At 41.8% G+C, this 27603-nt stretch overlaps 1 protein-coding gene across 2 annotated transcripts in view; it reads right to left on the minus strand.

Moving 5' to 3' along the window:
* Positions 1 to 2371: 2371 nt before the first annotated feature.
* Positions 2372 to 27603, minus strand: part of slc25a21 (solute carrier family 25 member 21) — a 93856-nt gene continuing 68624 nt past the window's right edge. The window contains exons 4-11 of one of the 2 annotated variants that reach the window (XM_038728101.1): positions 19374 to 19457; positions 11459 to 11525; positions 10597 to 10656; positions 7582 to 7689; positions 7290 to 7454; positions 5529 to 5710; positions 4393 to 4445; positions 2372 to 3956 (exon numbers count right to left, since the gene is read on the minus strand). In XM_038728101.1, coding sequence (XP_038584029.1) covers positions 3895 to 3956; positions 4393 to 4445; positions 5529 to 5710; positions 7290 to 7454; positions 7582 to 7689; positions 10597 to 10656; positions 11459 to 11525; positions 19374 to 19457 — 781 coding nt within the window. In that variant the 3' untranslated portion in view covers positions 2372 to 3894. The remainder of the gene's footprint in view (positions 3957 to 4392; positions 4446 to 5528; positions 5711 to 7289; positions 7455 to 7581; positions 7690 to 10596; positions 10657 to 11458; positions 11526 to 19373; positions 19458 to 27603) is intronic. The other variant, XM_038728102.1, reaches the window with a different exon arrangement.

The raw sequence follows: 27603 nt of genomic DNA on the forward strand, positions 1-27603 counted from the left end.
TGGAGTCCATGTGCATTCAGAGAGCCACATATAGGCTCATTGGCCTGCGGTCTACAAGGTCATCAGACATCTGACCCAAACGCAAACCTCCAGCAGCCACAAAAGGGCCAAACAGGGCTTGTCAGGGCCAACTCAACATGTTCATTACAAAAGAAAAGCACACAGCCCAGTTGACAAATGACATGTTTGCAAAATGATGCAAAAATACTTTCTACAAGTTTTGAGGGGGGAAAAGTGTAGTGTAATAAATTCTGAGTGTGTCTGGCAAGCCCTGTCTAGCCCTGCATTGGAAACCAGATATTTAAACAAACTGGGTTCCAGCGTGGCCGTGAAGTGGTCGATTAATAACTTGATAAAGTTGCTCACCTGCTCTTTTACATAGCATTACCTGCTGCTGAGCGTTCAGAGGGTGGTTGCTTTATTTATGCCCCCAGCTTTCCATTCCTCCATAAACAATCCTTTCGTGTGACAGTGTCAACAGTCCTCCCCATGCAGGGGCTGATTTGACTTGGAAAGCACTCTTCCCCGCATCCAGTGGTCACGGACCGTTGCATAGGGATCGTAGTGTTTCCTTGACCGTATGTGAACCACATCACAGGGACGTGATGATGATGTACTCGCTGTACCAGCCAGCCCTCACGGCCAACCCCTTTACCATCCATCATGTACAGTAAATGATGGTTAGCTCCTTGAATGGCATGAAAAAGTCGTTACAGGCTCTGTTTTATATCTCAGCCTACAAACAACAAGGCCAAACAACTTTTCCTTTCAACTAAGCTACATGAACGGAGCACAGTCTTGTTAGTCTCCTCTGACTCATTCAACAAAATTAAAATGTGGTCGTCTTAATTGACACCAGTATTTAAAAAATAGGAACAGTGTGTTTTCTAGACAGGAGAATTAGCTTCTCGAAAGTCTAATAAGGCCTGCTCTAGTCTAATGTTGGTCAGCTTTATGGAAGCGAGGGTCTAAGAGGCGTAGTTTTAAAAATAGGGGCAGACACGTGTTTGTAATTAATGATGTTGAGTCTGACTTCAGTGTCATATGGTTATCTTTACTTCTCCACATGCAATCAGAAACAAGACAGCCATTTGCAGAATAACACAGAGCAGAGTATGCAAACACATGGAGCTCCATGCGTGTTCCTGCTCAACAAACATTTTTAAAAGAAGCTGACAACAGCCAGAACATTTTCTTAATGCCTTAAAACAGCAACGTGGAGCAGACAGGTGAGTAAAACCTCTTAAAAAGAGGGGGAAAATGCTTGGAAAATCACAACATGTCTGGTTCAGTGTCTTTGGTATGTACACATGTGGCTCCCGTGTTCCATCACACGGACATGAATCACTGCTTTTTTTCTCTCTCTCTTTCTTTTACATGCAGTGTAAATCCTGGACATTTTAATCTGTATTAATCATTAACTGCGTCTGCTTTCAGAAAGACAGGTTGAGCCACGTCCAAATTGCAGGCTTGTGACAAGTGGAGCCGTTGAATTGAAATGTTACGGGTGAGGATGAGGAACATACATGGAAAGGGTGTAAAGAAAATGAGGAGAAGGGGACTTTGCTACTGAAGATTTATGATCAGCGCGGTGTGCTGGGAATGCAGGTGAAGGGTGGCTCTGTTGCTTAGCTACCAGCAATACACTCGGCGCATGTTACAAGCTGTCAAGTCTGAAACAAACATACGCATTCAGGACTCCATTACAGAAAGGACAGGTTAAGCGCTTACAATTCCATCAGTCTGCAAGCCGTAGCTGTTAGTCTATCACCACAGGCCCCTGGGCAAAAGACCAGGAGCCGTTCCATTTTGGCAGAGAGAAACTCCCACATTAATGATGACTGTCAAATGCCAACGTGGCTCAGTATAAGCAACTACCAGATGAGGTTAAGATGAGTCTCTTACAGAGCAGCCAGTACCACTAAAGGCTGTGCAACAGGTGTGTGTGTGTTTGCATGTGCATATTTGTGTAAGAGATAGACTGGCAGAGGCAGAGAATGTGTGCGGTGTCCCCCCCCCCCCTCCTGCAGCCACATTTGCATTTCTTGAGCTTGTTGTTTTAGCTTGCGCTAAAGCTACACTCAGGCACTGACTCCCCCAGATACAGAGAGAGAAAAGACTGACGGGTGGCTAATGCAACTGCTATGGCTGACAGGTTCTCAAACAACCAAGTGCTCTGACGGGGGGGAAATATGAGTGCGAAGAAGCTGTAAACTGAAGGAAGGTGATACTCTTATATCAATGCCAAGCCGAAATGCACCCAGAGAAGACAAACATGCAACACACACACTTACCGTTACAGGACACACAAGTGCTTAACCCAACGCACACACGCACGCACGCACACACAGAGTGAGGAACCAAGTGGGAGTTTAATTTTATTCCTTTTTATTTGTTAGCAATACATGTAAGTTACAAATGCTAATTTAAATTGAGATTAAAAAAAGTCTAACACAATTTCTTGCCAATAAATCTCGTGCAAAAAGACACAAGACATTCTTATACACAACAATTCGTATCGAGAATCATTGCGCACTACTGTGGCTGTTTGAAATTTCCAGTAAGGCTCAATCGTATGGGTGTGATCACAGTATATATTTGCGATCACATGTGCATTGTTGTGAAGATGTGTACATACAAACAGTATGTACGTGTTCGTATAGACAAGTGTGCATCACTCACTCCTGACAACAATCAATAAATCAAATGCTCTGACACAAAAATGAAAATAAAATCCAGTATCTGTGCTCGTCGCTGGACTGTAATGAGCCCTGATGTCCAATGAGTTCATTCGGTCCGACTGAAATCAGCTGCTCTACCTGCCTGCATACCTGTGCGCACTTCATTGCACGTGAAATGTGTGGATTTTTTCGGCCGGATACTTTTAAAATCTAGCTGTCTCTCTTGCTAGTTTCTCCAACGTTGCCAACCCCCAGCTTAAGTAGTTATGACTACATAAGCTACTTCATGATAATATGCAATTAGCCTACTTAGCGCTGTAGCAAATGTGTTTTTTTTTTTAACATTGAAGCTTCTATTGGGATTTTCAAAGGAAGCGTTGATGTCTGTCATCAAATTTTATGACATCATGACCCTAAAAACTAAATCCTTAAATTGAATAAAGTGAGTCGTTGAATTTAATTAGTTAGTCTCTTTTTATTAAATCAACTTTCATTAATGAAATAATTCTTCAGTTATGGTGCTGTTAGATTACTACTAGACTCGCCGCTCGCACAAATCTCCTGCTGAAACAATGAGGGGGGTATGCCCCGCTGCGCACAAATATATGGGGAATCGCCGGTTGTTGGGCTGATGGTGGCCGCTGGAAAATTTGGAAATATTGCTCAGCCCTAACCTCAGCATCTGTTTGGTACTGAAAATTATACTTTTGGGCTCTAAATACCCTGGTATAACACCTTGATACCACCCAAGCCTAATAAGCACAGCCCACGACAAAAGCACAAAATACATAAATCTCTCATGTGAAAAGTGTTCTGAATTTAGCAGAAAATATTGTGTTCATGTAGGACCTCATTGCTACGAGAAAGAAGCTGACTAAGAAAATAGGTTTTCAAGGCCTTTAAAACCTACAGATCCACTGTTACAAATCTGTTTTCTATTTGTAAATTTCTGCAGCTGTTTTTAATTCCTGAGAAACTAACTTAGATGAAGATGTAGTTTGTCCTTATAAATCTGCATCATCAGATATGTTGCCATTCTCATTTGGTATTTTGCAAAGCGGCATTGCGTATTCAATGTAAAAAAAAAAAGGACAAACAAACAAAAAAACTAATTTGGTCTGACTTTACTGGAGTCAGTTAGCATCATTTGCAATGACACACAATCCACAAGGCACTTAAGTGGGTTTCCTTCCCTTAGTTTTTTTTCTTTTGGTTACCAGTTCTTCTGCAGCCATCCAGACACATATTCATAGACCAGCAGCATCACTGCTCCACCTGTAACCAAACAGAAGAGAGAGCCACAGTGAATCAATCCATAATTCTCTGATGGTGAATCAGCAGCGTGAGTTACCCAACCAATAGGAACTGAGTTTTGGTGCTCATGATGTTTCTATTCAATCATTGCAAATATACATTTTACATATACATTTTTGTTAATGAGTGCACAGTACAAAACATTAAGAATGAATGCTGAGTCTGAGAAGGACCCACCTAATTTCATTTGGAAACACTCATGTTAAGTTGAATTTAACACTAAGATGCTGTGGGTAGCTATATTAATAACTGGAGCTTTCCAGGGTAGAAGAAAATATAGATTCCAGTATAATTACCAATCTCAAAACCTATTATTCAGACAAAAAAACATAAAAGTTTTCATCTGTGTGATTTGAAGGTTAATTTTAATATCAGTTTAAAATTTTTTTGTTGTTACCTGGTCCAAGCCTCATTATCTTGGGCACCAACCCCTTGTATAGTGCGAAGTACCTGCAGAACAAAAATAGGATGCTAATAATGTACAAATATAAGATACCCGAGTTAAAACTCAAACTATGTAAATCAAGTCAATATTGTAAAAAAATGCATCATGTGTGCCTTTAGTAAGTGTGCAAACTTGCATGTGTGAATAATCTAGAGTATGTAGTGGTGAGTTCTTGCCTGGCTGTCTACTGGCCTGCCTGTCTCTCACCCCTGTCTCTCACCCCGTCAGGTACATAGCTGGGGTGTAACTGCAAGGACTGGTGAGGACCTGCCCCTTAATGCATTCAAGGTGATCAGTGGCTGCCTGCCTCCGCCTCGTGCTCCCTGTCCTGCTCCCTGCCCCCGCCTGATGGCGTTAATAAGGCTCGACCCACTTCCTCCCTGGCCCTCTGTCTGATTAGATTGACCCGTGGAGCGCCGCGCGGCTCGTTAGGGGCTGCTTAACGATGTCTCCCATAGGGACCACTAATTAGCTGGGACTGTGTTGTGTTAGAGCAGGGGACTGGATGTGGCGGAGGGGGCACCCTCCATGCACCCCTGCGACGACAGCGTTTCAGTGCCGTTCTTGCAGCGGCCCCAGTTCCTGTGTCCACTAACTACAAACATCTCGCTGGCCCTTGTCTAGTGGAGCTGCATGGGGAAAAGTGGAAAGCCTAGGGCAATTACTAACATAACATACATCTTTCCTTGAAGCTTCCATTTAGAGCTGTCACTCTCTGAGGCTTGAAAATATGTTAACATTTACTGTACAACTGACACACTGCAGAAATGCATAATCACACATGAGGGGAATACAGCCCAGAATGTAACGTCACTATTTGGTTTCCATTCATTGGATCACAGCTTTGTATCAAGCTATTCATGCACTTCCTCAGTAGTTAGTGTAGGAAACTCGCACCGCATAATCAAACCCTGCTAACTTGTAGCTGCAGCTGGTATATTTGTCTTTTCTGACAGCCAGTTTGGCAGATAACCAACTATCAATTTCTAACAAAGCAGACAAAGTGCCTCATTAATTCTAAGATGCACTACTGACAGTGTTTAAAATTTTGTCCTGAAGATCCCCTACATTAACCCCCCCATTCATACCCCTCCTCCCGATACACCACGGCCATGGTCTGGAAGCAGGTGCGGTACTTGATCTCTCCAGGAACGGGCTGGGGGCCTTGAATGCGGCTCTTGGCTACGTCGAAGGGAATGTTCACGCAGGAGGAGATGGTCCCAGACACTAGGCCGATAGTAAACTTCCTCAGGAACTCAAGAGTCGGGTCCTGGTAAAAGAAGAGAAGAGATACATGATTAAAAAAACAAGCATTTCTAATATGGGAACCAGGTTTTAAATATCATGGCACAAAACATAAGTAGCAAATAAAACACAGCTATAGAGAGATGTAGCGTGTATCTGTATCTATATCTATATATAAAAATATTTGAGCAAATGCAAGGGAGGGCAAGAGCATAAGGGGGCTTCTGCATATGATTGCAAAGCTGGCATGAAAGCCCTGATCATTTTATGGTAGCGGGGGGCAGATTAGTGCTTCCTGACTGTGGTGCAGCATTCTGATTGGCTGAACAGAAGCACATGTTCTTTGGGGAGCCAAGACAGAGGATTTATAAACAGGGTGCATGCAGGCAGACTAGGGAGACATATGGGGACAATTTGGGTAATTGGGCTGTGACTCGGCACAGGGGTATTACTGTACCAAAGAAGCCCAGACTCAGAGAGCTCTGACAGCTAATTGGCCGGGATATTTTTACAAATGACAGCAGCCTCTCTGGTCCAGGCCTTTCTCAAGTGGCTGGACACCCTGAGAGCCGAGGTAAATCAACAGCTAATCCCACTTCTTCTGTTTTTGTCAAGTGGGATGTGGGGAAGGGGGTAACATACCTGCGGCCTAAGTATACCCATCAACCCACTTCCTAACAGCCTTAAGCAAACATCACCTCACACATTCACTTGTGAATGATGGCAGAGTGCTATCTGCCTCCTCTGTACTTTTAAAATGGCAATATAAGAGAAGCCTGAGCTCGGCCGGCTCAATTTGACTACGGACATGTTTGAGTTGCAAGCTCATTGCTCATGTTGCTGACAAAAGGGCTTTGGATAAACAGCACTATCAGCTTAGCCTGTAAGCTGTCAGTGGCCACAATATTTATCCATTTCTGCCTCAACAATAGATGTTGTTAGCCTCTCGCAAACAGGATCATTCCATCAATGTACATACCGATGGATCATTCCCAAAAGCAACGGCCACAATCTAAGAAGAGAGCTATTTGGGTCATCCAGCCACATAATTAACATTCACAGAGGATGACCACTTGGTTCTCTGTACGCCATGCGTCACTGGAAAAATGTTGAAAATATAGCAGAGCCTGGGCTGCCACTGTAACGTTCTCTTGAAAATAGTACAGTTGTCTGCTTCCAATTAGTTCATTGGAGTTAATCTAATGCTCCAGTTTGTACATGTGGACTGGCGTATGGTAACGTTTCCATTAAACAAAATTAACTTTTGTTTGGGCCATCAGGCCCTGCCGGATGTGTAATCTGAAACGTTGAGGATGTTATGAAGAGCCAACAGACGAGGTATTAGCGGGGCTGATCTTACAAGTTCCTCTCTGATTTTTGCTTCCTCCTTGCTATGGGAGGTAGTCTAACTAATCATACTGTCAAACACTTGCATTTCCCCAGTGGCGAGGTGGCTGGGACAGGTGTGTATCACATAGCCTGAAGCTAGCAAAAATTAGGTGTAGTCACTTGGTGTCACTTGGCTTGGGATTGGAATTTGTTGGGAAAAACTGAAACAGGACTGGAGGTCGAAGTGTGGTCATAGATTTTGCTTGGTATATTACCGGGCTGGTAGGAATGGCATCCTTGACATTAAAGTAGAAGCCAAAGTAGATCATGTTGAAAACTCCATGGCGTCCCAGTGTTGATGTTAATCCTTTATTCAAGCCCTTCAGTCCGAATCCATCTGAGTTGATTATGCGTCTTGCTTGAGCAAATGAGGACGGTTGCTGTATTGGAGAAAAGGAATTCAAAAGAAGGACGTCAAATGCAGACAAAAAAACCCATTTGGCCTCTACGGAAAAGTGCTCATTACCAACACGTTATGAGTTAAGACAGTATTTTATTTTTATTAACCTCTGTGAAGGAATCTCTGTTGGCCTGGAGACTGACTTTCACCACTTCGAACGGATTGACGACAACAGCCTCAGTCAAGCCTGCGCCAAGCCCTGCTACAGACAGTGCCTGGAGGGGGGATGGACATGACTTAAGAGTGAGAATGTGGAGATAACATGTGGGTAGAGACAGAGCAGAGAAAGCAAACTGATGTAGACAAAGAGGAAAAAGGTCAATGTGTCTGTGAGAGCTTAATGCTGAATCGTAGTTCCGTTTTCAGAAACTTGTTCTCCGAGTCTTTTTGTCTCGTTTAAAATGGACATTTGTTTCTGTCACGTCTGTCATTGTATCGCTTTGACAAATGTTTGAACACACCAAAGACACCTGTGTTTGTTATCATTTGACAAAATATTAGATGACAGGGATGAGAGGAAGGTAAACCAAAGGTAGAAATAGGAATGTGAGCAAGCTGTTTAAGATTCATCATTAAAAAGGGTAGAAAATTGAATTCAAGGAAGTAAAAAACAAAACAAAAAACAGTTATTTTCAAATAACCATAGAATTTTCATACATTTTGTGTCACCCGATGCAATTCAAGAGGTAAGAAGTACACATCCCATTCATAAATGTATATACTGGACATGTAATTAACTGTGGATGTTGCAATATGTGGATGTTTGCTACATGTATTTGCATGAGGCTGTATGTGTCTGCATGTAAGTGCGTGTGCGTGCATGTGTGCGTGCATGCATGCTCACAGTGAAGCGTAATGGGAACATGTCAAGAACGTGTCTATAGCTCATTACTCTTCCTGCCTCTTTATCCTGCTGTCAGAGCCCCGGGACCCATCCTCTCAGACATGCCTCATGATGTTTACACAGCCAGCCAGCCAGCCAGCCACGTTTTAATTCCTTATTTGTATTATTACTGTGTGTGTCCTCATTAATCAGAGTGAAGGCATTCAGCTGTGCCACACTGAATAGGAGAGGGAGAGCCATTCAGAACCAATCTGTAATTCACCCGCACTAATGATCTGATGTGATTACAGTACTTGATATGCAAGGGCCTCTGGGGGAAAGGCACTAGAGGAAGAGGAAGATGAGGAGACAACAAGGAGGTGGAGAAGGAGGGGGAAGAGAGTATGATGGATGGGACAGGTAAACATTTCTCCACCAATGGCTGTAAAAACAAGAGGATCTGCGCTGTGCAGGGGCAGCCAACACGCTAAGTTACAGGTAAGCCATCCATCACACCTGACACTTGGCTGCCACCTGAATAGGTGGTGTGTTGTGACCGCACCCCAAATGCAGCAAAAATCTGTCTGGCTTAAAACTCTGACTCAATATAACAGAAACCAGATTAGTCGAGAAAGATGAAACCACTTGTATATTCATGACCTGTGGTGTAACCGGTCTCCAGAATTAATAACCGCCAAGCAAATATGCAGTGTAGTCCGTTTATTAGGATAATGTTATGTTTGTCATTACTTGGCACACTGGATTTCAAGTGAAACAATGAATGAATTTCTCCAAAGAAGGTTAAAGGGCAACTGGACTTGGTTGAAGATTCAACCAAGTCCAGTTGCCCTTTAACCTTCTTTGGATAACTATGACCTGGATGACTGAGAATCTTCACCGACAATGAATGAATTTCCACTTCAAAAGGTGTTTTCACGCTCTTACTGATAGAAATACCACCGATTTACCTTAGGTACAATATATAATTTTTACATTGTTCATCTGATATAGAACCCCTAGATTAAAATCTGGCAAACACTATATGGATCAAGCCTGATTTTAATCTTGAACTGGTCGGCCTCGACCAAATTTTGGAATCCGGTCGAATACCTGCCAGTTTGGCTGTTGTAGGGCTGTGTGACGGAAGTAATGTGTCCACTGGCAGAGGAATGGAAATACCATTTCAACTGAGGGGGCTCTCACTTAGGGACTCTGCTATATATTTGGGTCAGGCTATGTAGCAAATCAGCTGGATTCTCTCTCTTGATATCGTAATTCTCGCGAATCCAGGTGGGTTGCAAAGTAATGTGATTTGGGCAGCAGGACTGCTTACCATGTTCTCATGTGACATGAGAGCAACAGTTGGTGGTGGTAATGCACCTCCAAGTTGGTTTGCCAAGAAGAGACTGACAAGAAAACATGGAGGAGTGTCAGGCCAGCTTTAAGGGTGCACTTAAATCTCCTAGTTAGTGTTTCATTTCAAATCCTATATGATGGAATAAAGATTCAAAGCAAGACTGTCCGGACACTTACAGTATGGACTCCAACAGTAAAACTTGTATTTGTAGTAGCTTGTAATGTTTTAAAGGGATTGTATTGTTTTGCCCACACTAAATCCTTTACATGTAAATGTAAACGCTCCGTATTTGTATATATTTTTGCTTTTACACTACATCTGCATTCACCATTCATACACATTCATACACTGAGCATAAGTGCTCAAACAGAAACTAACATTCACACACATTCATACACTGACGGAACAGCCGCCAGTCGGGGTTCAGTATCTTGCCCAAGGACACCGCCTGGAGGAGATTGAACCACCGACCTTCCAATTAACGGGCAACACTGAGCCACAGACATCCCATACGTTTTCTCATACTTGGAACCAATACATTAAAAGCAAAACAATGCCTCTGTAATAACAAATGGGATTGACTGACAAGCTGCCAGTTACACTGGCTTTACACAAAGTGGTAGAAACCAAACTTTTCCTCTGGCTGCTCTGCTGCCTGGAATAAAGATCATATAGTGATGTTCAGGCAGAAACATGAGGTCATTAGTAGCAGCCGTTTAGCCGATCTCCCCGAGTTCCAACTGCACGTTCACTCCTCTGCATTGACAGGAACATTTATATTAATTAATTTTGCTGTTAAAATTATTCTTGGCATTCGTCTTTGTTTTACCAGCGACAGGTTAGCTGAAACGTTGGTGTAACACTCTTCCTGGTCCTGTGAGCATGTGTGTGTTTATTTTTCAGGTGAAAGTGTATTCAGGTGTTACTCTGTGTATGACTCACCACACCAGGAGACAAAGGGGTCAAACTCAGCAACTTCTTGTATTGCTCAAAGGTAAAAAACTGCAGAGAGATCAGGAAAACCAGCTGTCAGAAAGTCACAGTGCATTCATAAACTGACATCTCTATACACATGCACACACCCTCATATACATATGTACATACTGATGAGGAAAGAGGAACTTGGGTGAGCATTGTATAAACTACGGCATAATAAAATCAAGCCTTACTTTAAAATGCGACAACGATCTCTGTGGAAAGAGCACACTCTCGAAAGGAGACACATCCACTGATTTGTTTATCTGAGCAAAGGGCAAAACGCCAGCAGAGGCGTTTTAATTGGAGCTTTACTTTGTTTTAATTCTTCGCTCCAGACATTTCTCACCATCAGCCAGTTTTGTCTGCTGTGTGAGCGATTACCCCATCTTCTCAGTGTGAGTGCTTATTTTTAAAGTTCACACATTCTCGTCTCCAGCATCTCATTAAAGAGCAGCTCCATGCCTGGCATCAGCCCTGCCACCCCTGCTGCCGTCACCCCATTATATGTTAGTGCGAAGCGAGAGATGCTAAGCCTTTCTACAAACAAATTTCAAAAGATGGGGCTCAGGGGAAGGCTTGCTATAAACGCTTGTAAGTCAATATTTGGTAGGCCAATAGAACAAATAGGAGTGGCTGAGCAGGCTGACATGGCGGAGGGCGTCATGTGTTTAATCACCAAGTGTGTACCATGTTAGAGCAACCACGGTTGGAGTTTTTTCATATGGCAGCAGAGCAGTTCACGGTGAAACCAGAGCCTGAGCGTTGCATCACAGTGCGAGTAGCTTTGCAGTTTTCTAGGAACCAACATGCACATCCTTTATCTCACCTTCACCGCTCTCTTTGGTGTCTCTGCCAGAATCGGAGGCAGGATGCCCTTGTAGAAGCCAAAGACTCTGTGGAGAGAGAAAATCAAATGTTACCCACGCTTATACAAAGACTTTCACCTGACATTGTGATCAAACAGTAAGTAGTCAAGAGATAATTAGAAATAATTGGTTGATTAAACGATTTGTTGATTGACAAAAAATGAAAATCAGCACATTTTCTGATAGTTAATAAGATCAAGTTAACTGAATAACTATGTGGGTTTTGAACTGTTGGTCGGACAAAAAAAAACTATTTGAAGATGTCTTAATTTTCTGATATTTTACAGACTGCACAATTAATCAACTAATCAAGAGCATAAACAGCAGATTAAATGATAATGAACATTATCACAGAAGTAAAAGAATAAGTCAAATCATTTAGAATTTAGGCCTTACAGAGCCATACCGGTGGTTCTGAATGTTTTATCCCCTTTATTACAAATCATGTACTGTATACTTTACACTATAGCTAACCATTTTGCAAAGCACCGATGTGCTGTTATTATTTTCTTATTGGTTTCCAATCATGTCTGTAGAGCCGACTCTTGAGTTGTGATATCCATCATTTACATTTATTCATTTTTGTCCAAAGTGATGTACATATGAGCATCAAGTCTGATTTGTTTTTGTGATGGTTACATATCACTGTCATGTCATGATGTGCAGTCTGCTACAGTAATGCTTTAGAGGGTCAGTTTAGTCAAATTACAAAAAACTATATCCAAGCAGAAACACTCAGTTGCTGGTTTATTAGGTGTGCTGTGTGCATGGAGTCTAAAGGCATACTCACACTAGGCCTGGTGGCCTTGTGCCCGAGCACGATTGTCCCCCCTCCCCATTCCCCCGCTAGCCTGCGCTCACATAGCACCCAACAATCTGAGCCCAGTCATGTTTAAGTCATCACTCTTTTGGGGGGGGAAAGGTGATGGTTCATGTCCGAGTTCCGTACAGTCCCGGAATCCAACCTAAGTGTGCCTGAGCCCACCTCTACAATCGGCCCGGACACAGTTCAGCGGAGCGATCATACTGGTCAGACGAACTGAACTTTGGGGGTTAAACGTGCAGGGTACGAATCGCCTAGTGTGAGTACACCCTAATAAAACAGCCCTACCAATAAATCCTGCTTTCTTGAAGTTATTTGCTAACATCCTGGTATTGTCCTTTGACATAAAACCCCCTCAAAGGCATGCGGTTACTACAGGAATGACATATCTGACAATACGAAATATAGACTGCAGGACTAATGCTAGGCTCACAAAATAGAAAGTATATTGCTGCTGTTTGGAAACCTGACTACCAAGAAACCACAAACTCTGGCAAACACGTTCTGTGGGAATCTGTGGAGAAAATGATTGAGGAGTTTATTTCAGCGTTTGATATACTGGATGTTTCAAAAGACGGTAGTTGTATAATTTTAGTCAATTTGCCTTTGCTCAATCATACCAGCCATAATTTAAAGCATACTTAGAGGCAGGAAAAATAATAAAATGATCCAGTGAGTTATGTATATAGAGATGCATGCCTACATTTGCAATATTGTAAGCAATCCATTTTATGGACCATCTAAAGAGTGAAAGGACAGTCTGGATTGTTAGCTATATGCATGTTAACACAGAAATGTGAATGAATGTTTCTAAACTTTACACAAATGTATGATCTTTCTCATGACATTTTCAGAATCCTTCAGAGTAGGGCATTATTATACTATTTCTAACTACACAATGTATCTAAAAAATCCTTTATTAATGTGATATTGAAATATGCAAAAGCTACATTTTACATAATTTCTATTTGAAATAGCATTTTATCCCTTTTTAAAAAGTTGTTGATATTGAATAACATTAAAATGGAGGTTTCCCCCCAAAACACCTGACCAGACTTTGATGTTTACATGTAAGATAGTGGGATGTTGTCTGTTTTGCAGGGCACAAAGTATGTTTCGTATACATTCAGAAGTGCACAGATGTGCATTTCCCCCACTCTTCAATTTTGTCAAAACATGGGTGGACAAGTTAATTAGTTTGTGTGGCTAGGAAGACCATCTCAGAGTTATCAATCAAATAAAATGACATTTACTTTTCAAATATTTTGTTTAGAACCCTCCAACTCAAACCCAACCTATGTGTGGCATGAGCGGGCAACAATAGCGCACCTGAAGCATCAGACTATTGGCTCATTCTCTGTTGTGAAGATAACAAACTGTCACTAGCAACAGCAAACAAGCTCTCATTCTGAAATGTTATTTTAAGGGGACTGCCTCAGAGAGAAACAAGTAAAACAGGTCTAAAGATTTCAACAAGAGAAATAGAAAACACAACATTATTTTCTTACATTTTGGAACTAATAAAAATATGCTTATGTGAGGTAGGCCCTACAGTTCCTTGAGCATATTTTTAATTACAGTGTAGGGATCAATTAAATAATGATCTCCACCCCTGTGCATTTCTGTAAACAACTGACTAACCAAGTAGGAATAGGTCAGGTTTATAAAATACAGCAGCTAAATATGTATGATACAAGATGCCTCCACACTTTATGGAGAATTTGTGACAAATTTTGCAATTGCGATATAAATCATAATATGTGAAACCATGAGTGCCATTTTGAAGCATGTCTAACAGAGAGCTCAGACTGTGTCATTTATATATTGCATTTCTATCTTACAGAGTGACCAGGGCACCTAATCAACATTTTAACAATCAACATTCAAATTACCTGCGGTCACCAGCTGTCGAATGCTTTTCAGATTTTCACACTTCCTTGTTTCTTTATCAATAAGCCAGTTTTCCATGAGCAAATACTCAGGTCATGGAAAAATAAATATATATAGGCTGTTTACAAACATTTCTTTCCCCTTTTTCGGAAGGAAAGAGCACACACCTCACTACCTAAGGCCTCATCGTGGAAATTATGAAAAACTTTGAAGTCACTTGTTTTTTCTTTTTAAATGTAATGATACAAATCATATCACATATTAGGTCAGATATAGGAATATGGACCAAAAACATCAATGATCTGATCTACTACTATCAAGTACTGTCTGTCTGGCTCTGTGCCACTGTTGTCCAAAAACTATTCTCACATAATCGAGTCACACTGTTGCACTGGTGGCACGTTCCTTTATTTTGGTTAACATGGGAAATGTAGGATATTTGGAGTTAATCCAGAATACACTGCCCTAAATGCTCACTACAACAAACATGCATTGATCTGCATATAAAAATAGCAACAACAAATACACTATCTACTACTGTTTGAGTAATGTCTGCTAATAACCACAGTGTGCAGCTGTTTTTTAATAGCCTTTTTCAAAAAAAAAAGTATATTATTATTATTATATATTTATTGCCTGCTTTAAAGATGCATGTCTTCACTAGGAATGAATGGGTTTGGGGTTGAGAGATACAAACAGGATAGTGAAGTCATGAAGCATTGAGAGAAGGGCTAACTCATTGCTTGTTTTGGTCTTTACATGAGAAGACAATAACAAAAATATAGAATATCACCAGCCTTATCCTTAAAGTCATCAAACCAATTTAAAACAAAAAAGTCAAAAATATTGTAAATGTGCACAGGGTCATTGCAGAGAGGGCAATGTCTTTCATTTAGCTGCTTGTAGGTTACAGCGAGAGAGAGAGAGAAAAAAAGTATAGGGGTGTGCATATTGATACTGAACACAGTTCTATAGACAAAGAGCACAACGTGGTGTGGCATGACCGACTGTATCCTGTGAAAAGCGGCACCAGCTCTGTTGTGACAACATTCTCTACAAGTCAACAGAGATTATCTTGGTTGATTGGGTCAGAGTGTAAATATTTTTGCTGCTGGCATACATTTCCACCGAATATAACCTGAGAAGGACAAGCCATTACACTTCCACAGCAGCGAGGCCACCTTCCAAAAACAGCAGTGAACCACAACTAATTATCAAAACACTTGTCATCAGGTGACCTTTTTCAACAACGCCTGAAGTTACACAAGTGGTTCTGGCTCTGGGTAAGCGAGCCATCATAATAATTTTGGAGTAAGGGATTATGGCTGAGGAAAATCCCTCTTTGAAGCTAAAAATGTATCCCTCATATCATTTGTGTAAACAAGTTATTTCAGTCAGACGGAAGACCATTCCCTCTGCTCTCTTTGTCCATGCAAATGGTGGCCACAGATTTCCCGGGTGTGGTCAGGCTGGGGAGCCACCAGGTGATGAAGGAGGAGTGAAATTTGTTACAGAACAAATAGAGCCTCTAGTGAGTGGCCATCATTTGAATCCTAATTTGATTTCCAATGTAAAATACACACTAAGTCCCTTTTTGGCTTTCCTAAACAAATGGCCTCCTGACACAGAGCGAGCAAAGGGTGAGGGGGCGGGGCAGGGCAGATGGGGTGTGTGTGTCTGTGTGTTTATATTTGCTTGTGTGTATGATTTGTCTTTCATTTTCATAAAACTTTCCTTTTTTAACAGCCCCCATCCATCTGGATAGGAACTCAGCACTGACAGAACACAGCCACTCAACCTTGCTGGCTAATAATATCCATGAAGCACAAAGTTTGACTTTTTTTACACAAATGCGTAAATGCAAAAAGTAACAGATCATTTGCATACCTAAAACACTTCCTTGAGTACAATCATTGTTTGCAGCTTCTATGAGGAAATCTATTGGAAATATGCCTCCCCAGGAACTTTTTAACATGTAAACAAGTGACATGTTAAATATGCAAATATTTTCACTGTGTCTACTGTATATCGTTGACACTGAACAGGGACAATGCAGCAGAATTACGAGAGGCCAGGATTCACAAGATAAAAGGCACAAATTACTAAAGGGGACAGAGCGTTTGCTGTCAGGGCCCCGAGGCTCTGGAACAGCCTGCCCGAGGAAATCAGGTCGGTTGAGTCAGTGAACTCTTTTAAGTCCCTTCTTAAAAAACACTTTTATAGGAGAGCCTTTCCCGATCTTATTTGACTTTATTTTATTTTTAGCTTAAACATGTATTTTAGTCTTTTCAATGTTTTCTTGCTTTTATCTTGTTTGTTTCTGTATTATTGTTTTTTGGGTATTATTGTCTTTACACTTGTTGCTTTTGAAAAGTGCTCTACAAATAAAAAGATTATTATTGTTATTATTATTACTACACATTTCTCTTTTGGTGTATCACATGCACCATGAGGTAGAAATTTTTATTAATTCACATCTAAAGTTCAAATGTATGGACTTTGAGGCATGGGTATTGAATTATGCTATTTCAAAATGTGTTATTTTTGCCGAAATGTGTAAAGTGTAACTGAGCATTAAGCAAATGAATGGTTTACACCTGGAAACCATTTGTATTACTCAAACAAACAGGGTCCTCTTTTTGAATTTTTAGAGGAAGAACATACTGTTAAAGGAATACATTTGGTAGCTATGAGTCTTCACTTTCTTGATCAATGATAAGTTAGAGGAGAAGATCAACGCTCACGTCTGTACGATTAATATGAAGTTACCACCAACAGCAGGTTAGCTTAGGTTAGCATAAAGACTGGAAACAGTGCAAAGCTAGCTCTTACCAAAGATAACAAAAACAGCGTCCCCGCACCTTTGAAGCCCACTAATTAACATATTCAGTCCGTAGAAAATCTCAGGTGAAAAAATGTCATGTAAGAAATTGGCAAAGAAGTGAATAAGAGTCTTTGACAGGATGCTCCTACACCGAAGCAATCCATATGTGTCTGGTAGAGGCGCTTATCTACACTTCACACCACCACAATGAATGTAGATATTTTTTTTTACATAGGTGGTCCCAGCTGGAGTACCGCACTCCTCTCAACCCAGAACTGGTTCCAGGAATTAGTCATCGATCTACTGCACGCAGGCCAACGTGCTCTGCTGTAATGCATGGACCCTTTTAATATTCCTGTGGCCGTGCTTCGGGTCCCGACCCAGTCTCTGGATACCACACTGGTAAAGAATGCTTGAGAATAGAGTCTTTTTGTTTCCCTCCAGACGGAAACACTTAACACATGCTCATGCTGCTACACCCACATGCAACAGAAAAAGGAGCGTGGCCTGTAAGGCAATACACCAACCAAGTGTTTGCGAGCATAGTTCACACTGTCATACACTTATGAGCAAAGGCTACAGGATTTCATGCTATATTTTCCTGATTTAAAATAATAAGTAAATGTAAGGTAAAATTTTGAGTTTCTAAAGGAAATAATCCACACTCCAACAGTCATTCTTTTTTAACTACAAGCATTTAAAATGTATCCTGCTGCAATATAAGTAACAATGTCTATAGGTATAGAAGTGTCCAGCCTTCAGACTGTCTTAAGAATGGTGTCAGACTGTCTTAAGAATGGTGTCACACGTGCACATTTCCATGTCTTTCTTCAGTTTAATCACCAAGCTCGAGCTGAGAGCTCAAGTTTCCTCCCTCATCACCCAAGGAGAGAGAGTGAGGCTTGCTGCTAGCTCGGTCCTGCCATGAGCTAACGGGAGATGTTTATTTTTAATAATAATTCTACAACAGAGGGGCCTAACAGTATTTGTATAAGTTATAACTAAGTGGTTTGGCCTGGAGGTAATCCACAATGTGCTACTGAGTGATTATAGCTGCAGAAAAAATATACTGTTAGTGATAATTGGTCGACAAGAACGTGGATCTTCTGTCTGTAGGGACTCTCCCTGACACATATATCACGCCTTTATTGTATTAGCAGTCATTTGGCTCTCATAGTTGATGTGGAGGCTGTGTAATTTGGCAAACATCTCATTGTGTCAGCATTCTCTGGAAATTCAAGTGGATCTACTCCCAAAGGACACACCTAAAAAGCATGCATGCACGAAGGCCTTCAATTTCATACTTGGAGAGTGTGTGCGCGTGTCTGTCGGGTGAAGAGGGCACAGCTACTGTAGCTACTGCTGTCTGTTGAACTTCAGCCAACATAGGTTTTCCAACTGTCACTATCCGGCCACTCACCGTGCACTTGCTCGCACCTTGTAGCAGATCAACTTTATATCCACTGTAAAGCTGTCGACTCGCCATAAACAGAGCGAGTGGCAACCACTTTCCCCTGCACCTGCACTGTCTCACAACCCCTGTCACAGGGCAGGAAGAGGAAGAGGGAGCACGACAAGACGACTGTCTTTAGTTAGTTGTGAAAGCTTTACATATAGGTTTTAGGCCAGTAACAGCTGCACTCTTGTCCAATGTGAGGTACAATGAGTGATAAGGCACGTTCAGCGGCTTGTTGCAGGATGTAGGCTGTAGACACACACACACACACACAGACACAGGCTGTTTGAAAGCATCTGAACCCGTAAGACTTTCAGCTTTCCAGCCAGTTTGCCATTATACCCTGTTTGAATAAAGCAGCATGACTCGTATATTTGACTACATATATATTCCTCACTTACATCTTTTCCTAAGCAGATTATTCTTTATTCTTTGAGGCTCTACTTTAAGACGAAAGCTACACCATTAGAAAAATTCCAGTTAAATTAATTTATTGTGTGCTGCATATTAGTCCATTGCACTTTTGACATAATGTGTGTGTTGGACACCGTTGACCAGTTTTGGATTGGCCATTGACCCATGTGTATTTCAACTTTTTCTTTCCATTCTCTTTTTATATTGTGTGCTTTTCATGCATGCAAATTAATTGTTTGTGTATTCGTGTTTGCAAAAATACTTGCCACAAATTGCCCCTTGAATTTTTTTTTCCAATTTTGAACTGAATTTAATTATTACATAAAAAGAATGACACCTTAACGCTAAGCCATCTGCCATATGAGTTAAAAAGGAGAAATTACTCCTTCCCTACGGGCAGAAAGACTGGCATCATTGGTGCTCTAAAGAAAATGTATGCCTAATTCATGATTGTTGTGGATAACCTACCCCTCATTCCGGAAGATGGTCCGGAAGCAATCACCCAGGTTCTTGTAGCTGTTGGGGTCACTGGTTCCCCTTTGGATCTGGAACCTGCAATGAGAACATTAACTCATTAAAGCTTCTGTAAATATTCTATACAGCAGCTCTATATTCAAACTAGGGTTAGCATTAGGTTTTAATTATATACAATGTGACTCCTGTGTGTAAAATACACTTAAACAAATGTGATCTTATCATAAATGAGCTCATTCCCTCCTTACGTCTCTCCCCTCTCCCTTTCATCTGCTGATTTTCCCTCCTCTTCAAAGATGAGAGACTCCTACCATCAGGTCCCCCAGCGCAGGGGAGAACTCAAACATTTATTTAACCCAACCGATCCAATTAGCCACCCAACTCCCCAGGACCAGGCCTTTTGCAGCAAGGTTTTCGGCCACTAACATGCTAGTAAGCCAATTGTAACAGGTCTACAGTTACGTGTAAATTTTTAATATGATGGAGCCAGTCGAAGGACTTTTTGTTGTATTGCAAACATGCTGGTACATTCCTAATAAAGGCTGGAGAGCTGTGTGTAAATCTTTTACATGAGAGACCAGTTGGTGGTGAAAAAATGAACATAAATAGTGCTTGTTAGAGATAAAGACTTTTAGGTATTGAGACTATAAGAGATCTTATTATATACTTCCACATGGCTTAGACACACAAACAAAACGAAACGGTCTGATGAGATTACGCAGTGTTTTTTGACCCAATAATTTCAGCAATTAATTAAACACAATACATGAGAACATGGTTGAAAATGTGATGGATGATAACTTGAGGAATGAATATTGAATATTTTTTCTGCAAATAGTAAAGAACATCGGGGATCCTGAGGGTAGAAAGAGAAGAGAAGAGTGTAGGAGGGAACAGGACAAGAGAAAGATTCCCTCCTCATATGGCTTCAACTGCCGGGTCACAAGGTCAGCAGTAAGTCGTCCATGCGGGTGCCTGATGGGGCCATAAAGGGCCCCTGGGTTCCAGTGGACGGGGAGTTTAGTGGGGTGAGCGGCCTTTCATATCGCTAACAGATTAACATCTTAGAGGGGTGTCCCTCAAATCCTATTTGGTGGATTCCCAAATAGCTTGTAACCCGTTCCTGAAAACCAGTTAAAACAGCATAATAAATAGATGTCTGACACCATATTAAAGAGAAGAAGAAACAGAAGGACTGAAGGTATGAGGGAATGGTGGAATAAGGGGTACGGAGGCGGGGGGGCAAAGACCTGAAAGATTTAAGACTACTGGGGCTTGTAAACATATTCAAATCTGGCTTAATTAAAGGCATGTGATGCTGGGGTCAAGGATAGAAGGGACCCTGTCCCCACTCTCCCCCTGTCTCCTGTGCTCTGCCTGCCTCGATACGAACTGGCCCTGAGAGAAAGGGGTTGGAAGGGCCGTGGTCCGGTTCCAGCCCCCTGACTCCACTCATGACCCTGGGGTCACCTCATTTCCTCATGGCCCTCTCCTACCCTGCAATAAAAGCCAGGGACCAAACAGCAAGGCCCAGGGAGCGAGAGATAATAGGGAGGACCAGAAGAACTTGTGGCAGCAGGGGAACCATCAGGCCCCTGGCTAGGAAGCTGCTAATGTCACTTTTCACAGCAACCAACAGTGGAAAATAAGACTCAAAGCTTAAGTCAGTGATGGATTAAAGGCCTGTTTAAGAGGATTGGTACAGACAAAAAGCTCTAGTTTCTGTTAATAAGGCCTCAGTGACGATATAGTGGTTGGCTGAAGACGAGCACAGGATAGCCTCCATGGCTCTGGCAGATTCACTTGGCCATGGAGTCAGCCATGCAGATCGTAAACTCTGCAGACAGAAGACCCAAGGAAAAACCCTGGGGCTTCTTTAAAAACATACCGCTCTGAGCATCTTCTTCAATCATCAGCAAAAGCTTGTGGAGATACAGTATACTCAGAGGTGATGAAATCTCTGAGTTCATCAAGAGTACCTCTCCTTTCCTATCCATATCCCCACTCTCCCTGTGTTTGTGCTTTACAGGCCCAGAGCTGCCCGGGTGAGGGTGAAGGCGAGGGCATGTTGGTGCTTCTGTGAACGCGACAAGCACTCTGGGGTAAATAATCGTGAAGGCCTCGTCCACCTGACCTCCACTGCCTATAAAAGTACAAATTCTAGGCGTCCACAAAGAAGTCAAAAAGGTAAATGAGGGCGGAGTAGCAGGCTAGAGCCCCATTCTTTGAATTTTTATGGACATGAGCGTGGTGTTTGAGGGCCTTACAAGGCTGTGTCTGCTCCCAGACCCCGGTGGGTAATGGGCTCAAACCAGGGACCAACAAGATGGGCTGTCACCTGAGAGAAGACGAGATGTTGAGGTGACGCTCATTAATGATGGTGTTAAAAAACTGCCTATGGGAAGAGGGTAGGGGGGTTATTGGGTTGATCAAAAGGCAGAGGCTTGATGGGTCTACTTTTAAAAGGGGCACACCGTGCTTTTTAGGAGATCTCTTAAAAATATGGCCTATTATATGAGGGGTACTCCCTCAGTGGAACTCAGACTGTGGCAACTTTGATGACTTGCTCACTTTAAAATTTAGAGTCTAATAAGACTGATATGAAATCATATTTATAGCCATTTAGACAGATCGACATAAATTAACACTCTATATAGAGAAGTAATGACCTAATCTACAACTGGTAGTTATCGTATGCTCTCTATTACACTGCAATATTTCAAATTGTGCAATTTTCTCCAAGTATGAACATTATGATTTATGTGTTTTGCCATGTATTTGGACTGGTTGCTACAGTGAGAGCATTGATCAACTTATGCCTTCCCTCTAGGAATGCCCTGCCTTGACAAAAAAGACACAAAATATACGATTGAACAAAAAGAAGAACTGAATCACCAGGGGGAAAGGATGAAAAGCTGAGCAACTTCTCATGACAGATCTGAAGTGCATAAGACAATCCAGAAGGCAACATAAAGGGGAAATCTATTTTTTACAGCCAGACAATTAATTTTAATGAGCAGGATCATAAAGATGGTAGAAGTCCATTGCATTGGTACATGAGGTTAAGAGCACTTTTCCGACCTAAATAGTCCAACATGGCGAATGCAGCCAATCATGACTTTAGCCATCTAATCCTGCTTTAGGGTAAAAGAGAGAAACCAAAAATAAAAAAGGTCCCCTTTGGATCCAGTGGCAGCTTGTTTTGACAACATATTGTTGTTGACAACAGTGCTGGCTCACTCTCAATGAGTAAAAAGTGTGCTTGATGAGGACAAGGAGTCTGACACTTGATGTCTAAACACTGTAGCACTAAACATGTGTTTAGTTATTTGTTTAAAAGGGATACACTGCCAATTGTTTTGACTTTCTGCTCCTATGTGGTTTGCACTGTAAGTCAATTTGGATGAAAAAAGCCAAATGAATGTAATGCAATAATGTTGATTTCAACACAACAACAATGGGGAAAAAGCAAGGAAAACATATATTGATAGATTCAATCTATGACAAAAACAAAAAGCAAAAAGTGTTCGAGCATGGCAGGAGGAGGCCAATAAAGACAATCCTCTGGAGAGAGGAATAGGAAAATAACGTTGGGGGGAAGAAGATGCAAGATAGGAGCAGAGGGGAAGTGATAAACCTTGGGCGCTTGTGACACGGCAGGCTGCCAGAGCTTGATCTGGACCAGGCCAGGTTGGGTTTCACCAGCACCACAAACCTACTGGACCTGGGACAGCCCAGGCTTTGGAGCAGACAGTGGTGCGGATAAGGGAGAAAAAGTTACCATGGCTGTTTAAAGGGCTGTCACTCTGGATCCTTTCGCACTCCGATAAAACTGACTGCTCTGATTCCCTATGGTGATGTTGGGACCAGTTTGCCAGTCCAGATGTCTGCTCATATACTGTGACCTCTATGACCTGAGAGCAGGCTGTGTTACTGTGGAAGAGCAGGAAAAGAGCTACATAAAACAGCACGAGGACAAGCTAGGAAGGGCCAGGCCAGGACTGAGAATCAGATGTTTTGAGCATTACAAACTTTTGGTTGACTGACAGATCACTCTATATGTTAGAGTCGGCTGTAGCAAATATAGAAAGCCACTAATGCTGAACTGGAGCAGATAGGTGGAAAAAATGAGTAGTTTTTCTGAAATTACCAGTAAGTGGTTGCATAACAGAAAGTACTTCTTGGGTGTTTAAACCATGGTCTCTTAAACTCTGCCAATGGCTGTTAAGAGAAATTATGGTGCTAATGTTTGAGCAATAATTTTAATTACAGCATGTATATACAGTATAATATATATAGTATAAAAGTAATGGTAACATACTTTTTTTTCAGTAGTTCTGCGATTCCTCAATAGGTTTATAAGAAATACTTTTTCAACAGACCTGCAGGGACTCTTCAGTGAACTTTTCATTAACATGAACTGAACTAGATCGATTCACAATTTCAATGTAGGAGAAAGATGCACATCCACAGCTGGATGAAACAAAGAAAAACAGAAGCCATGACAGATGATGGCAGGCCAGACAAACGAAGTCAGGACTACCTAGAGATAGACTGCTCCATGCTAGCGATAGTAACAGCCACTTTGATGTGGAGAGATGCTGCATGATTTTGAAGACTCCCCTGACAGCAGGTAACCACTGGCTATAACACAGCGCGTTCCAGACAGAAGAAAACTGCCCAGCATGCTTCCAAAGAGAAAGCTGAAAGTCACTATTACTATACTGCATCTTGTCTCAGCTCTGTCTTGAGAGGCCAAGACAGGGAACTCTGCTGTGGGCGCCGCCAAGCATTCCAAAACAAATGAGAAATTAACGAGGCCTTTGTCGTAGCTTAAAAATGAGTAATTCCAGCTCCCTCCTTCTATTCTTTATTCTATAGAAACATTTGTAACTTTATGTGCTCAGGTGTTGGGTGTCACTTGTTTTGTAAAGGCAGACTGATGAGCAGAATGTAGAGAAACCATTTCCCAACCATAAAGAGGGATCTACGTGAAAGGCTACCATTCCTGTTATATTTCTCTCTGTCTTCTTTCTCCATTTAGCTTTAATTTCATCATTTATCTGATATAGACATCTTTCTCGGACAAATAGCACTACTCTGTCCACAACTGGTATTTCTAAAATAAACTAAGGATGACGACTGAAGGCCAGTATACTATAGCCACCTTTACTGGATGTCAACCAGATCCTGTACCTTAGATCTAGTTATTTTAAAGTGCAGCATGAGTGACATGAAGTATTATGGATTCTGTCAGTGATGCAGACCTTTGAAAGAAGCAACCATAAAAAGGTTTATAAACAAGCTTGAAATGCATAAGCGGTGGACCTCAGACATTGAGGGAAAGCTCAACAAATTATGGAGGAAGTGTAAGGCCTGCTGCAGGGTTCTTGCGCTGGTGTTTGCGCATGCCAGCAAACCTCTGCAATTACATACGGAATTGCAGCTGGCCAGCGAACACGGCACGTGTCTCAAAATTTGAAAAATCATGGTCTGCAGGCCGTTGACTGTGTGTGGGTCCTTGTTAATGATTGATTTGTGGTACTCCAGAGCCAATGGCTTTCTCTTCTGCCTCCTTATGAAAATAGACCATAACATCTCACTCCTAAAAAGCATGAGATTACAAGGACTGGGGGCTGAATCCTAAATGTATAAAGTCAGAGGAAGAACTATGACAGCACTCCCATGACACTGTTTAATATGCCACACAGACATTTCGGTCTTCTGCCTTTTTCAAAAACACACTGGCAACCAGTTACCCATCATATTTTTAAAAACGAGAAGAATAAGGAAGCAAGCAGAAAGAAAACAACTCTCGTGCTGTGCAATGGCCACATGCAACAAAGAGACATCACATGTGGTTCTTCCTGCTTTCATCTTCTTCAAGAGCAACTTTCTTGTGCTAACTGTTAATTTGTCCACAGCACACTTTCCAAAAGAAAAGCCAACTCCCGCAAGGACGAGAGTGCAACTTGTGTGCACATCATTTGCTGCTGAGTTTACACACAGCAGCGCAAGGTTCAGCGCAGGGACCGTGCTGAGCCCTTAAGTGTCTGTTCAACACTTCAAATACAGATTATCACATCTGAATCAACAAAGGGGAGGAAAGACTGTCTGTGCTTCAGGCACCAGGTGAAAAACCAAGCTCGCGTGCATTAAAGTTGTGTCATTTGAAATGTTCAAGCAACAGCAAAGTAGTAGCCCCACAGCGACAACAATTTTTGCCTGATTTGAAAGTGCCTTTACAAGTGACTCAAAAGTTCTAAAAGCTCTTTGCAAGAAGGGGTGACAGAGGCGCAGTAAAGGATTTACAGACATGCGTGTGAGATTTGAGAGGCAAAAAGAAAGAGAATGATGGGACAGCAGGAGGGCTGCGCTGTGGTTGCAGCTCAGTCAGGGTCTAGTGAAATCAAAGCACACAATGCCTCCACTCTGCAATTAGTGTACTGGAATGTAAACTCCTTCACTGATAATGATTACAGGTGCTCCAGAACGACACACACTGACATGCACATGTGCTCTTTATGTGTACCTCTATCTATGGCTGAAATCTCTAATTTAGTTATCCATTTGTGACTGCTAGTAAACATCTCTAACATTTGTGAGTAAATGCAGCAACATCTGTCACAACATTAAAAGTAATGGGTTATGGTATTTTGATTTTATTAGATAGTTGACAATTAAATGACATTGCAGTTACATGGTATGTATACAGCTGGATTATCCACCTCATTTGATGTTTTGTTTTCTCCATTTGATTTTGTGATTTATTTTATTTTGTTTTAAAGGGTTATAAAAATATTTTACTCAAACTCTGGACAGCAAAAAACCTGAATGTGGCCCCTCCCAAATAAAGAAAGAAAGGAAGGAAGGACCCCGGATTACATTCAATGATTCAAAACAAATGTTTTTCAAATTCTTGCTTTCTTCCTAACCCATACCTTACAGGTAAAAACGCAAGCGTTAATTCCTAGTCAGTCAACAGCCCAACCGCCACACCTTTACTTCCTGTGTTGCTGCACATAGGGCACACTGCTTGTTGCTTGTAAATGTAAATCACAAGGTTCAGAATTCTTATGGACACTGGGCTGGTGGGTAGGTAGATAGGTATGTCTTCCATCTGTCTTGGACACAAATTGAAATTTTCAATCTGATTACACAGATCATTTAGCTGAGGCATCGTCTAAGAGAGCATGAGTGGAATGCGAAGGCATCATTTTTAATCCTGCCAAATATGCTCCCCGGCTGTGCTCATGAAAAGACATGCACTCTCCCTTTTGCACTGGACTCACCCTTGCTCATGCTTGTGCACTGAAGCGATGCACAGACTGAGCTAGGTTTATCCTGCACGCACGTGGCATGTGTTTGGCTTTATGCTGTGAGTAAAGTCTTGCCCTGCGGTCTCACAGCGCCGGGGGGATTAGGAGCCGGCTTGACGACCGCTGACCTGCCTGCTCCTTTACAAGGCAAGATCAGCTATCAGGCTGCTGCTGCTTTGTGCCCTGCTGTTTGAGGGTTGTGTCAGGGATTCCTCGATGAGTGCACTGGGGTTCACCAAGCAGTTGGGGGCAAATGGAGGTGGAGGTGGGGTGAAGCATTTGGGCCATCCTCAGCGCTGTCACACGTTCCCCAATAAGACTGGACGTCATCTGTCAAAGCCCTCATCAAAGATCACTTTCAAGCCCCCCAAGTGGGACACACTTTCATGCGTGCTGTGACCAAATGGAGGTAGTGTTGCCATGGATACTGCCGTAAGCGAGGGCCAGAACCAGGTTTTTCTAATCAGGCTTGAAACAGGCTACTGGCAGGCTTAGTGGTTTGCAATGAATGACAGCCATGACATACAATTTATGGAATTGCATAATTCAATACAAATCTTCTAAAAACACATGTACAACAGGGATTGAAAATAAAACATTACATAATCGCTCAACAAGCTACAAATTCAGAGGCAGTGGTGGAAGTTTAAACAGTGCATTCAACACAATGTTGATGATGTTATATAATATGGTTTATATTAACAAATATAATGGCTGACCTGACATCAGGCTTAGATGGCTGATGAAAAACTAAACTAAAACCACAGAAGACCAAATGTAAGTAGAAACAGTTAATATTTGTTTAGTGAGAGGAGTTTAAAAAAACCTGGATGAAGAGTGAAAAAAAGACAACAAGCAAGGGAAAAAGAGGGAATCGTGAGAGGGAGAGTGAGAACGAAAGCGTA

This window comes from Micropterus salmoides, unplaced genomic scaffold (genome assembly GCF_014851395.1).
Source record: "Micropterus salmoides isolate LMB-PRFRI ecotype aquatic unplaced genomic scaffold, ASM1485139v1 Ms_hic_scaffold_19, whole genome shotgun sequence".
Lineage (NCBI taxonomy): Eukaryota > Metazoa > Chordata > Actinopteri > Centrarchiformes > Centrarchidae > Micropterus > Micropterus salmoides.